The 14,566-nt window shown below is 41.4% G+C and overlaps 1 protein-coding gene and 1 non-coding gene across 3 annotated transcripts in view; both read left to right on the top strand.

Moving 5' to 3' along the window:
* Positions 1–14,566, top strand: part of Lnx1 (ligand of numb-protein X 1) — an 89,021-nt gene that overhangs the window by 63,058 nt on the left and 11,397 nt on the right. For both annotated transcript variants that reach the window (XM_090343604.1, XM_090343605.1), the window contains exons 6-8: positions 8,830–8,964; positions 12,508–12,685; positions 13,995–14,223. In XM_090343604.1, the coding sequence (XP_090199730.1) occupies positions 8,830–8,964; positions 12,508–12,685; positions 13,995–14,223 (542 nt within the window). The remainder of the gene's footprint in view (positions 1–8,829; positions 8,965–12,507; positions 12,686–13,994; positions 14,224–14,566) is intronic.
* On the top strand, positions 2,168–2,357 carry LOC150055758 (U2 spliceosomal RNA). The gene has a single exon (XR_016537530.1). It is a non-coding gene; the product is annotated as a U2 spliceosomal RNA (small nuclear RNA).

Raw genomic sequence — 14,566 nt, forward strand, 5'->3', positions numbered from 1 at the left:
ACTGTCATTCTTGGCATGAATTTCTTTTCCTCTTTTATTTTATTTGTTTGTTTGTGCTGGGGCTTGAACTGAAGGCCTTATATTCTTATTCGGCTATTCCAGTCAAGGCTTGTAATCTATCAGTTCCTCTTCCAGCCTTTTGCTGGTTAATTAGAGAAAAGACCTTTTGTGTTTGGTCTGGTTGTAAACAGCAATCCTCAGATCTCAGCCTCCTGAGAAGCTAAGATTACAGGGGAAAGCCACTGGAACCTGGCTGATCCCCCCCACCCCCCCCTTTCCCCTTTAAAAACTAGATGTTAGCAACTATTGTTTCTGGTTGACCTTTTTAGCGCCCTCTGCAGGTACAATTCACATTGTGGAGATAATCTGCCAAGGGTACTTTTTAACAGGAAGGCAAAAGAAAAACTGTCTTCCTCATGTTATTTGGAAAAATCCTGATTACAGAGAGGTTTTTCCCCTGAGAAAGTCGATTTCTGAAATTACATCTTGCCTAACAGTGGGAATTCCTCAAAGATCCTTTTGCTTAGTAAACAAAGCTAATGTGCTTTATAAGCAGAACAAAAAAAAAACTTAAAAAAAAGCTAGAGCAAAGCTGAAAAATAAATATAAAAAGAATGCTGCCAAAACTCAGCTGAGCAATATCTTGCTGTTTTGAAGAGCTTTTATTTATGTGATACTGGTAACACATACCAGGCTGGAAGGATTAAACTAAATACCCACCAAAGGTTGAGACTCAAATTTCCACTCAGTCCTTGGCTATGTTGCCATCCGTGTATATCTCCCCCCATGAATCACATTTGCCTTACAAAGAAATTCCCAGACAACATGTCCTCTTGGTCATGTCTCTCCCACTGTACCACACTTTCTGCTTTTCTTCTACATTACTTCAAGGAAGAGTTATTACAGAGAGGCCACAACTGTTGTAAATTTGACCAACTTTACATATGTTGAGTCCTACCATCAGCTTATTCAGCAACATCCTTGATTCATCAGACCCTAGTGTTGGAGGAACAGTCAAGCCTGGCTGAGAAGAAAACCCTCCCATACACAGCAATTGACTTGCTTATAGCAGCTTAGTGAATTTGACTTGATTTTCACCATTCTTTATTTCTCAAGGTTTTTCTCTCTTTTTTTGTGTACTTTTACTAGAATGACTGTGTTCTCAGGTAATCCACAGGTTTTATGCAGAAAGCATATATAGCTATTTGTGGAAGTAGTAGAAAAAAAAGAGGCCAATACCAAGTCAATACAAATATGTGTGATATTTGTTCTGCGGATGAAATAACATTTAAATAAGAAGTAATAGAACATTGGCCTCTTCAAACTTTTTTTGTGGGTTATGGGACTTGAACTTGGCCTGGGCACTGTCCCTGAGCTCTTTAGCTCCAGGCTATTCCCCCTACCCTTAAGCCAAGCCCCATTTCCCATTTTCTAGAGGTTAATTGGAGATAAGAGTCTGGGGTCCTTTTATGTCCTGGCTAGTGTTCAACCTTGATCCTCAGATTTTAGCTTCATGAGTAGCTAGGATTACAGGCGTGAGCCACCGTGCCCAGCTTTCTTCAAACTTTTAAAAAGAAGATAACAGGGCTTTGGATAGAAGCAGAAAGTAGAACACCTCATACTGCCACTTCCTACAGGTGTTATTTTAAAAAATGACTCTAACTTATAGTTATGCTGCATACCTGGTTGGGGGAAGAATGGAACTTTTGATGGGCATTTAAATATTAAAGTCCCTTGGAGCCAGTAAGAACCACCAGTAAAATAGGACCTGCTAGGGGTGTGTGTGTGTGTGTGTGTGTGTGTGTGTGTGTGTGTGTGTGTGTGTGTGTGTTTTACAAATCAGTCCAGCTAGTACCGGAATCCAATCCCTACTTAGATAAATTATCTTACCATGGTACTGTGGTAAATTTAATGCACACTGTATACACACTATTTTTTTTTCTTTTTGCCTGTCCTGGGCTTGACCTCAGGGCCTAAGCACTGTCCTTGAACTTTCTCAAGGCTAGAGCTCTACCACTTGAGCCTCAATACCACTTCTGGCTTTTTTTTTTCTATGTATGTGGCACCTAGGAATTGAACCCAGGTCTTTGTGCATGCTAGGCAAGCACTCTACCACTAGGCCAAACTCCTGGACCCTGTACACATATTCTTAAATCTCCTTGGGCTCATTGCTTCTTGGCCTTTTGGCTAAGATCGAGTGCAGTATCTGTTCTTATCAGTTGAATATCTGATGCATCCTCTATCCAAGGACAATATATTAAATGGCCTTTGGGGCCTCGGAGATGGAATAGGAGCTTGTTCCATCCACTCCACGCGTCAACCTGGTATTGCAAGACCCCGGGAATGGTGCATAAAAAAAAAAATTGCCAGGAGCAGTGGCTCACACTTGTTATCCTAGCTACTCAGGGGGCTGAGATCTGAGGATCAAGGTTCAAAGTCAGCCTGGACACAAAATGACCTGTGACTCTTATCTCCAATTAACATCTAGAAAACAGGAAGTGGGGCTTGGCTCAGGAATAGGGTGGTTGCCTTGAGCTGAAGAGCTTAGGGATAGCACCCAGGCTAAGAAGCCCCATGACCCACAACAAACAACAAACAAAAAAACTCCTTGGGCTGAATTCTCAAAGTCCAGATGATTGCTACATGAGGCTCCAAAATCCATGCATTCTTGAGAATGTAGGACTTCTCATTTGTAGTTTTATGAGAATGAATCTTAAGTACAGGTCTAACTCTGGTAAGTGTCAAAGGCCTGGAAACAACACTGCCCTTTTTCTCCAAGGCACATGTTGTTTTACCATGGAACAACCTGAATCTTGGATCTCCCCTCCAGATCACACAAGAGAAAGAGAGTCATTCTGTGTAACCCTGTGGCAATTGACACTGGGATTGTCTTCATTAGTTTTCTTTCTTTTCTTTCCTTTTCTTTTTCTTTTTTTTTCTATCTTTCTCCCCCTTATTTCCTTCCTCCCTGCCTCCTTCCATCCCTCCCTCCCTTCCTTCTTTCCTTTCCTTCTTTCTTCCTTTGCTGTATGTTTTGTTTTGGTTTTCCAATATTAGCCTGGAACTCAGGGCCTGGGCTCTGTCCCTGAACCTCTTTGTGCTCAAGACTCGAACTCTGCCACTTGAGCCTCAGGGCCAATTCCCATCATTAGCTTTCTAACCCCAAAAAGATGTATGTTTCTTGGATAAACATGAAGTTATCAACTAGTGGGAAAAACAGAGACCAAATTGTTGTCCTAATTCTCCTTTTATACCTTGATCAAATCCTAAGGCCTTCCCAGCATTTTCCTCAAAATCTCCCTAATTTCCTTTTTATCAGGTTCTGATCACCTTTAGTTCACTGAAGGAGCTACTACCTCTCAGGTAGAAGATAGACATGAATTCCTTTTATAATGTGACAGGCATGGTTCTATGTACGAATGGTAAACCAGATTGACTTTCACCAGGCTTATTTTGTAGGGAATATCCACTTTCATCACTATTCTTTTATTCTGGACTTATATTTCTGAAGCCTAAGATCTCTCCCCCAGAGGTTCTTTCACTCACTGGAAGGAGGGTGAGATCACACACTTCCTTTCCTCACCCCATTGGGTATCAGACAACAGGAATGATCAATGGCTTTAGTATCTTTTCATCATAACATCCAGTTTGAAGGCATCCAGTTGTTAGATTTGCAATGTAAGGTCTAGATGCCATCTCCTTTGTTCTGGAAATGGGCTGGACTGCTGTGGTTCATTGTATACTGCAGGCCTGCAAATCTCTGTCATCATTCAGTTAATCTGCTGTAAGGAAGATAGGTATCCATGAGAGTCTTGACCCCACACAGCAATCTCCTTTGCCTGTACAGAATAGCAAAGTGGAAATCCCCTAGCTGCTGGTGTCACCAGAAAGACTTTATTTTGCTGGTTAGACTAGAATACATCACATTGGTCCCATTCTACACAGCCACATCTACCCTGTTTATTGGATTGAAGCAGGATCTCTTCAGGGATTTTTGTTTGTTTGTTTCATTTTATTATCAAGGTAATATAAAGAGGGGTGACAGTTACATTTGCCAGATAGTAGGTGCATTAGTTCTCACACATTGATACCCCTTCTTATGTTTTTGTTCTATTTACCCTCCCCTCATCCCCTCCCAATCATCTTGTTTTCCCCCTTCTCTTTCTTATTTCAAAGAAACAAGTAAATATGCAATAATCCAGGTAACAGTCAGATACAGTAACAATATGAGATTAACCAAAGGGCAACAAAGGAGAAGAGAAATAACATGGAACAACAATCACACAAGAAAAAGCTCTTGTTTCCATATCCTAGAGATCCTTTCATTTAGTCTCATCCTTATGTACCTAGGTTTTGTGCTATTGTAATCCTCTGCCAGGAGAGTCCTAGATGTGTACTGATTACTACAGATGAGGGAAACTATTGAGCTTTTAGATTTTCGAGATGATGTACACATTGAAGACAGTAGGAAAAGGAGGAGGATGGGAGAATCATGCATTCCAGACCATGCCTGGACCCCACTGCAAGATCATGCTTCAACAAATCACTTAAACCTGGGCTCTCACGGATGTCACTTTAAGTATAGACCAGTCGATATTATAAATCCCACTCTGGATCTCATCCATCTGTCTCACAGCACCACCCACTCATGTCTTAGTCTCCCAAGGACCTGGGCTATGCTGGAGAGGGAGCCATGTTTACAGCCTATCTACTCCAGGTGACAAAGCCCCTGAATCTGATATCAATGTAGAGACTTCCTTATCAGGTGTTTGTATGGAATTAGGTCCTGTAGTCTTGTGGGGTGGTTCCTAACTCTTCTCTTGAAAGCTGATAAAGCTAATGCAAGAAGCATAATGAATACATTCGTTCCAAGTGGTTGTTAAGGAGTCTGTTTAAGCATTTACAGGTTCCCCCCCCTCAAAAAAAAGCAGCAGAGATGATCACTTGAATTCCAGTCCTCCTTTATGAATGAGCAGGAGAAACCCTGGACTGGGGGAGAAGCTCACTCTCAGCATCTAGGTTCTTCACCAGCTTTTGCTCTGCCCATAGTTATCACTGACCCTCTTTGCCACTGTTGGTGGTAGAAATTACAGGCCTGTTGTTCCCACTTTTCTGGCACATATTAAGTTGTATGAACTCAAGAATCAATCTCTCTTTTGGCTATTCTGTGCTTCAACCATGGCCCCTTCTCACATACACACACCAATGGAAGACTGGGGCCAGAGATTTGTTTCTTTATCCTGATTCCAGATGCTCTGAGAGTTAGAGCCAGGACAAACACATTATCCCATTTTCCACCTTTATATCTTCGAACACAATGTAAGAAAATACATCAAATAGTCTCCCAGTGAGCAATTTACAAGGTGGCTGGTAAGAGCCACAGATCCAGCCTTGCAGAGAATTTATTTCCAAGTAAATTGATACTAGGATTATTTATTAGAGTGTTAGTCTTGCCAACGGCTTAATACTAGAGCCAGCATGGAGAAATCTGTGCTTGTGTGAATTAAATCACTCTTACAGGCTGCTCCTGGCAGGGTGGATTCTGGCGCGGCAGGTTAACCGGATATGTAAGTCTCAAATGTTCACAGTTCATAGGAGGTGTTGGGAGTATGGTGTGGATACTCCTTGTCCAAGATGAATGTGATAGACTATGAAAGCAGGCTGAAGACAAGCCAGCTGCCAATGGCTTGCAAAACAATGGATTTTCCCCCAAAGATAAGAGAATAAATGCAGGCTTCATGTTTGAAGTTTTGATCTGAATGTTTGCTGCTGCTTATCTCTTTGTAATTCTTTTTAACTTCATGAAGTTTCTTAAGATAACCTTATCTGGATAAGCAAGGCTTGCCATCCAAAAAGAAACCCTTATTACAAAATTCTCTTCTAGTAATTGAATGTAATTGGCTAATACCAGAGTTCTACATGTCAGCTTTCCTCATTATTATTTTCTGAGCTTGTTATTTTTGTTCTATTTTGACACAGGCTTTATATGTGATGAGAAACACCAGAATACAAGATAGGCAGGCAAAGACAGGCTTGTAAATGATGACTGAGCAAAGTTGAGTGTGATGACAGGGCTGTGGGTAAAGAAAAATACTCTAAGGACTCCAGTTGGCCAACCACCTATTGTGAAATTTATAATCAATATTCTTGCTGCATGTTAGCAGTTTGTCTTAAAGTTCATCTGATTTACAACCACTCAACTGACCTCTGAGTTTCCAGAGAACCTGGATCAGGAATGTTTATTAATATAAGAATGCAAATGAAAGGTTGCTATGGTCATTGTAAGACAACTGTGTGGATCTGACTTCATATGCTCATTGGATTCTAATTGCTTGAGATTTTATAAACAAGGTCCAAGTTCCTGAAGAGAGGGAGCCTTGTACTTGGAAAGAAGATAAGACATCCAGTTGAGCTGATGTGTATATATACATATATATATACACATATAAAGTATACATTTATTATGTATATTGTAAATATTTATATATACACATTTATTATATATATGTGCTGTGTATGTGTATAAATAGTGTATAGTATATAGTATAGCATACTACACTTGGTCGTGGCTCCAATTCCAGCTTTTTTTGGGGGGGTCTCAAAGACTTTTCTAAGGTCAAAACTACTCTCATAAAAAATTCTATGTTGAGCCGGGAGTTTGGCCTAGTGGTAGAGTGCTTTCCTAGCATGCATGAAGACCCAGGCTTGATTCCTTGGTACCACATACATAGAAAAAAGCCGAAGTGGTGCTGAGGCTCAAGTGGTAGAGCTCTAGCCTTGAGAAAGTCCATGGACAGTGCTCAGGCCCTGAGCTCATGCCCAGTACTGGCAAAAAAAATTCTAAGTTGTGCCAGGCATGGTGGCTCATGCCTGTAAGACAAGCTACTGAGGATCACAGTTCCAAGCCAGCCTGGGCACTAAAGTCTATGAGACTCTTATCTCCAATTAACCATTAGAAAACTGGAAGTGGGGCTGTGGCCCAAGTGGTTGGGTGGTAGCCTTGTGCTGAAGAGCTCAGGGACATGCCCTCCCCCAAAAAATCTAATGATCAAGATACTGATAGACTCAAAACCTGTGAATGGCCCTTTTCTTATAGATGGCACATTCTCACTGTGTCCTCAAGTAGTAGAAGAGGCAAAGTGTTTCATGCTTTCAAAAGTTTTTGCACTGATCAGAGCTTGAACTTAGGACCTTACACTCTCCCTTAGCTTTTTTGCTCAAACCCACTTGAGCTACACCTCCCCCTCCAGCTTTCAGCTGGTTAACTAGAAATATGAGAATCATACATTTGTCTGTCTGATGTCTTCAAACCATGACCCTCAGATCACCTCTTGTAGCTAAGATTACTGTTCATTATGCTTTTTGAAAGAGCACTAATCTTTTTCATGTAAGAACACTAGTAATCTTTCTTATGATGGCTCACCCATTATTACCTAACCATCTGTCAAAGGCTTCACCAGTCAATGCCATCCTCTTGGGGGTTAGAATTTCAACCTATGAAATTTGAAGGGACAGAAACATTCAGCCCATAGTGGGTAGAAAGCAATTACTTCAACTCCCGTTGTTGGAGGTAATGAAGAGCGGGGACTTGGCATGCCTTCCTCTCAGTACCTAACTTTCCCATGGCCCCGAAACCATACCTGGGAAATAAGGGGGCAGGCCAGTCACATCTCTGTTGTGGTGATGGGCAACAGTCAAGAATGGGACAAAAAGAGGAATTTCCTTTCTCTATCTTTGTTCCCAGACTCTCATCCTTGGGGACCTATGTAATGAAATCTAGCTATACCTTTTCATTATGATCTTCTACTACAGTAATAGGATATCTTAGATTACCACAGAGTCCTTTTTCTGTAAGTTTTACAAGCTCAGGTCTAATTGTCTTCCCTGCTCATCTCAAAGCTCAAAGCTCAGCAGTCAACCAATCTGTAATAACCACACATACATGAACTTGATCTGATACAGAAAGCAACTGTAGGCTTACTGTGTGGAGTAGACCTTTCCAGTAAGCAATTCTCTTGCTTTTCTGAATGCTCTAAATATCCGTGTACCTAGTAGTCAGAATTAGTGGAAGTCATATATGAACTAGGCAAGCAATGGGTTTAATCAAGCTGCATTCCATCCTCGAGGCATTACCTTTTCAACCCCTGAATTGTTAGATGGTTAGACACAAAATCTCCCTTTCTGTCATGATAAGGGTGCTGCCATGGATCCTACTTCTCTTTCTCTGCTGTTCGCCTTTCGTTATTTAAGCTACTGCTTTATGCTAGGAACTTTATTCCATCCAGACTCTAATACTTGTGTACAGTAGACTCATTCATTAAAAATACATCAGCACTATCTATTCCTGGATCTTCCAAGATTTATATAAGCCTAACCTTCCCTAGGTTTTTTTTTTGGAACAATGCCCAATAGCCAGTTTAAGGTTAAAAGAAATAATTCATGCTCTTGCCAAAGCATAGGATGGACACTGACAAAAGTACTAGAGGTAGTAGAACTCTTAACTAACATGCCAGAGACCCTGTGTTCAATCTCATGTTTTGAGAGAGGAAGGAAAGGAAGAAAGTAGGGGAGAAAGGAGAAAGGAAGAAAGGGAGGGAGGGAAAGAGAGAGAGAGGGAAAGAGGGAGAGAGAAGGAAGGAAGGAAGGGAGGGAGTGAGCGAGGGAGGGGTAAGAGAGAGAAGGGAGGGAAGAAGAAGGTAAGTTGGTTATGATCAATATTTGTCCATTTAAAGAGAAAGGAAGAAAGGCACAACCAAAGTTACTACCTGTTGCCAGGTGCTCTGTATGGAAGCTGTGTGGTGTGGCTAACTCTTGTGTCTTCTCACACAGGCCAGTGAAAGGCGTGTTCACTTGGTTGTGTCCCGCCAGGTTGGACAGCAGAGTCCAGACATTTTTCAGGAAGCTGGCTGGGTCAGTAATGGCAGCTGGTCCCCAGGCCAGGCGGAGAGGACCAACACTCCCAAGGTGAGGCCAGCCAAGCATGCCCGCAGCTCCTGCAAAGGAACTCTAATGGGAAGGCTGTGTATTGTAACATTTCTAAGTGTCACCTTTAGACTTTGTCATTTCAAGAAACATGAGAGGTCTTAAAAAGGCTCACGGATCAAATTCAATCTTCAGACTTGATGAGGTAGCAATTATCTGCCACCAATCATGAATGAGGAAGGTGTTGAGAAAGTTTTAAAACGGGATCCTGAAGACTTCCTACAGAGATGGAATTTCTAGATTAAGCCAAATACATGTGATGTTTCTATAGTCAGGATTGTGTAAAGACTATGCCCCATCACTTTGAAATTAATCAAGAGCCAGGCTCAGTGGCTCATGCCTGTAATCCTAGCTATTCAGGAGGCTGAGATCTGATGATCGAGGTTCAAAGCCAGCCCAAGCACTAAAGAATAAGACTCTTATCTTTAGAAAACAGGAAGTGGAGCTGTGGCTCCAGGGATAGGGCAGTAGCCTTGAGCTGAAGAGCTCAGAGACAACTCACAGGTCCAGAGTTCAAGCTCCATCACACACACACACACCCCACAAGAAATAAAGCAAGAGATTTACTTGGTTTCTGTTTTTTTAGTTTCCCAGTTTAATTGGAAATGATGATTCCCTTATTTGAGTTTGATTCCTATATTTGAGTTTGTAGACAGGCCTTGAAGGAGGATTTGAGTATTTAGTGTGCAGAGGACATCAGGAAGTAGTGGAGACTGAGGCATGCCAGAGAGCATGTCCTGTCTTGTAGCATTCAAATTCAGAAAAAGGCTGAAACACTTTGGACCCAGATGAATGCATTGAGAATGGAATTCATTCTTCAGGACACAAATTTGTCAGGTGACTTGGCCTAAGTTGTACCTCTGGTAATGGCTTCTGTTAGGGGCTATGGCTTAACCTCTCTAATGACTGCCAATAAACCTTGTTTAGTAAACATGAAGATTTGTGTAGTCTGAGCTTAGTGTTTTAGTAGTCATTTCCTCTAAGATCTGATTTCATTACTTGTCATTGAAAACATATCAAAAATCCTATAGGTAACCTATTTTTGCAACAGACAAAAGGGAACAAGTCCCTTTCTCATTCCACATCAGGATATAGGTTGACTTTTCTTTTTTTCTATTTGCCCCACTTGGGGCTGGAACTCAGGACCTAGGCATTGTCCCTGAGCCCCTCTGCTCTAGACTAGTGCTCTCCCACTTGAGCCACAGCACCACTTCCCACTTGTTCTAAATAGTTTATTGGAGGTAAGAGTCTCACAGCCTTTTCTGCTGGGGCTGACTTCAAACCATGATCCTCAGATTTCAACTACCTAAGTAGCTAGGATTACAGGCATGAGCCACTGGCACCCACCTAAGACTTTCATTTTTTACTTTAGAATCTCTACTTTATACCCAGGAAGCTTAACATTCCATCCCTACCCTATTCTGCAAACAGTTAGGCCTCCATAAATTACAAATTCCATGTTCATTTGCAATATGCAAGCCAGACAGATGAAATACATTCTGCTAAATGTTTTAAAGAAAAAGGCTTCCCAGTCCAGGCACAAAAGGACCTGAGACTCATCTCTAATTAACCTCTAAAACATGGGAAGTGGGGCTTGGCTCATGGGTAGGTAGGGTGGTAGCCTTGAGCTGAAGAACTCAGGGACAGCGCCCAGGCTTAGTTCAACCCCTATGTCCCACAAAAAAGAAAGAAAGAAAGAAAGAAAGAAAGAAAGAAAGAAAGAAAGAAAGAAAGAAAGAAAGAAAGAAAGAAAGAAAGAAAAGAAAGAAAGAAAGAAAGAAAAAATTAAAAAAAAAATGTTTCCTGGTATCTTTTTGTTAATACCATTACCATGGTTAAGTTAAACTGATAGTATTTATTAATGGAAAGATAGCTTAACCAAAGTTCTCACCGACTTAACTAATTTTAGTTGTTAACTAAATATGTTAACTCATTAAGCTACCAAAGGCCTCTACCACACGGCAGTTTTATAAATCCTTCTAATTATCCACCATGAGTCACAGAAAATGTAAGTCTGTGCTTTGCCACAACCCTCAACTGTGTCTCTGAGTTCCTGGAATTAATCTCTTATACACTGGCCTACTGGGAAACTGTAACTCTTTTCATTTATAGTTCTGTTTTCTGAACTGGCCTCAAAAAAAGAGTGTTTCATATTTAAAAGATGTTTGATGACTTAGTTTATGCTTTGACTAATGTTTTGTTGCATTTTAGAAATAACATGACATTTTGAATACAAGAGATTAAATAACTCAAAGAATTACCGAGAAGGCAAGCCAGGGTTTGTGGAATTGAGAAACTTCTAGCCAGTTGAAAAGTTTAATGAGTGCCAGATTTAGGTGTGACTACCTCAGTGGGAGCAAAGAGGGAACTTGGGTGAAAGAAGTCATAGGTGCATTGTTATTAACCATACACAAACATACATTTATTTATTTCTCTTTCTTTTTTTGCCAGTCCTTGCTTGAACTCAGGGCCTGGGCACTGTCCTTGGGCTTTCTCAAGGCTAGAGCTCTACCATTTAAGCCACAACATCCCTTCTGGCTTTTTCTGTATATGTTGTTTGGAGGAATCAAACTCAGGTCTTCATGCATGCTAGGCAAGCACTTTACCACAAGACCAAACTCCCAGCCCTCAAACATTTATTTCTTACCTTGAGTTATAAGGTGCCTGAGTCAGTCATGACATTATTCTTCATACGTTTCTAGATGTTTCAAATGCTTTTTTCATTTTTAAAATACAAAGCAAATATTATAAAGCATATTTTGTATTGCTTGAATGATGAATGCTTGATTGCTTGTGATATTTTCTCATCAGCTTAAGCTATTTCATCATAAAATTATTTTTAAGCATAAGGAAACATTTTGAGGTCTCCAAATTAGGGAGTAAGAAGAAAAGACTGATAGTAAAGATTATCTCTGCCTTTCTTTCCTCCTCCCCAATTCAAGTTGGGCAACTCTGGATATGAGGAATTTACAGAGAGACTTGGGGGTTTCCATCTCTACCGTGAGTGTCCTTCTTTGGTGAGGAATGCAAATGGCCATCTGAAACACAGGGCATATAGACAAAAGTCTAATTTCTTACTATGTTCAGTACCTAGGTGCTCCACTAAGCACCTCTTCTCTTGGTGCAGTCAGGGAAGTTTGGAAAACACTAAGGAAAAAGTTGAAAGATTGTATATAGAATAAGATTACTTTTTTAAAAAGTATTGGCCAACTTCTGATACACATGAGTGATAAGAGCTGACACCACTTTCAGGAAAAGGTGACTCAGCAGATACTGTGAACCGCTCGCTTTATAGACTTTGGATTTCTCCCCTGGTTCTGCCTTTGGTTTCACTAATTCCCTTTGAACTGAAAACTCTGAGTTAGCTTAGAGATTTTGGAATCATGAAACTGGGATGAGTTGCAAAAAGACGGTTCTTAGTGAACCACGGGCTACCATAATACTGCTGCCCTTTGCACTTTGTCGACAACTCAGGTCATCGCTGCCTGTGGAAAAACCCACTTGTTTTTCTGTGTGTCCTTTTAGCCCCTCTCCCCTGCAGCTACTTGTCACGAGAAGGTGGTTAGTATCCATAAAGACCCCAGCGAATCTCTCGGCATGACGGTTGCAGGGGGAGCGTCCCACAGGGAATGGGACTTGCCTATCTATGTCATCAGCGTGGAACCAGGAGGAGTGATAAGCCGAGATGGAAGAATAAAAACAGGTAAAAAGAGAATATGAGAATTGGGACATTGAGATGGAGAATAATCAGTGGCTTGCTCCGTTTTGTAACTGCTTCCCAATTTAATGAAGGTGGCATTCAACTAAACAAGGCTATCCACCTCCATTTGACAGGACTAGACTAGTGTGAGCATAGTTCTGTGCAGGTTTTGCCCTCTGAGCTCACTGTAGGTGGAGGTAGGCTGAGTTGCCTACCAATAAGGCTAGAACCTACATATGTTCTCAAGATTAATAGGCAACTGCTACTTATGAGCAAGTTGGCGCTGTGGCATAATCTGGTCCCACTTGTTCTAAGTGGATCTTTGCTGGGTGAGTCCAGTGAGCAGACAAACTCATGAACGGTTCCATTTTTGTGAGATAGGATCAAGTTTTAATTGATTCTGATTTAATGGCCATTGATTAAACACCATGCTAAGTGCTGTTCCTATAATCACACCTTTTAGAGTTACTTTAAGTGAAGGATACAAATATGTATCCTTACTAACACTGTCAGCACACACACAGGGGTAGCTTTTGTGGGTGAGCAGTTATGCCTTTAAGATTTAGATTCAAGTGATAAATGGGAGTTTTCCAAAGTGCCATTTTTCTTCCTCTCCTTTTGCTCCAGATATAGTTAGTCTTCATGGGAGAGATGTTGTGCATGGGAGGTAGATAAAAAGATGAATGGAAAGTAAAAGAAGAGAGGTGTGGGTTTGAATTTCTCTTGCTTTTCTGCAAGCCCCTCAGCAGAGAATATTGAAGCCCATGTTCTCAATGAGAGAACATGGCTAGAGGATCGTAGGACATGAAATGTGGAAGTCATAGTGCACATAATAGGTGCTTAACTTAAGCTGGTTCTGCACATCATAGGAATGCAGTGAATGGCGACACAAGTTCTTCTTTCTGTTTAAGATCACATTTCACTGCTCTGGCCTCTTCTGCCAGACATGGTCACAGATAGTTTCATAGTCATTCTTCAGTCTGTGTTTAGGGGTTCTTAATACATGTTGATCACTGTGTACGTATTTTGTCAATTACACCTACTTTGTACTAAAAGCAAAACAACACCAGGGCACAAAAAGCTAAAGTGGGTTTTCTTTGATAATATGTCAAAAAAAGCCACCATTTTATCTTCCTTATTTTTAATGTCAAATCTTGACAGATGTGGTTCAGAAGGCCTCCAACCAGACTGTCTTCTATGAGGGGTGCCTTGCCTGTGCTGCATCCTGTAGGCTGTCTATTCTTGCCCGGTTGCACAACAAACACAAACCTGTTTACGTCCCTAATGCTGCATCTGCTTCTCTGCCTGTCAGGTGATATTTTACTGAATGTGAATGGCACTGAGCTCACAGAGGTCAGTCGCAGCGAGGCAGTTGCCTTGCTGAAGAGCACAGCCTCCTCTGTGGTACTCAAAGCCTTGGAAGTCAGAGAATATGAGCCTCAGGAAGACTGTAACAGCCCAGCAGCCCTGGACTCCAACCACAACATGACTCTGCCTGGTGACTGGTCCCCATCCTGGGTCATGTGGCTGGAATTACCACGGTGAGTCCCAAAGTGATGTCCTCCTTAAGGGAGCATGTGACAGAATGAGTTTCTTCCACCACTCTTTCACTCTCTTTGGATGATTCTGAGGGTCCCTCAGATCCGCTCTGTAGAGCTGGCTAGGATTGCCCATTTCTTGTGTGTTCTTCCAGGGAGATCTTGTGTCAGGTTTGGAAGACCATGAAAAGGGCCAGAGTTCATTCAGACTTTTGATACATACATAGTCTATTTGCAGCTACTCAGCTCTTCCACCAGAGACCATCCAAGCATAAGTGCACAAAACTATGTTCCAGTAGATCTTTATTAACAGAAATAGGTAGTGGACCAAACTGTAACCATTGAC

Source organism: Megascapheus bottae, chromosome 13, assembly GCF_031878675.1.
Source record: "Megascapheus bottae isolate mThoBot1 chromosome 13, mThoBot2.hap1, whole genome shotgun sequence".
NCBI lineage: Eukaryota > Metazoa > Chordata > Mammalia > Rodentia > Geomyidae > Megascapheus > Megascapheus bottae.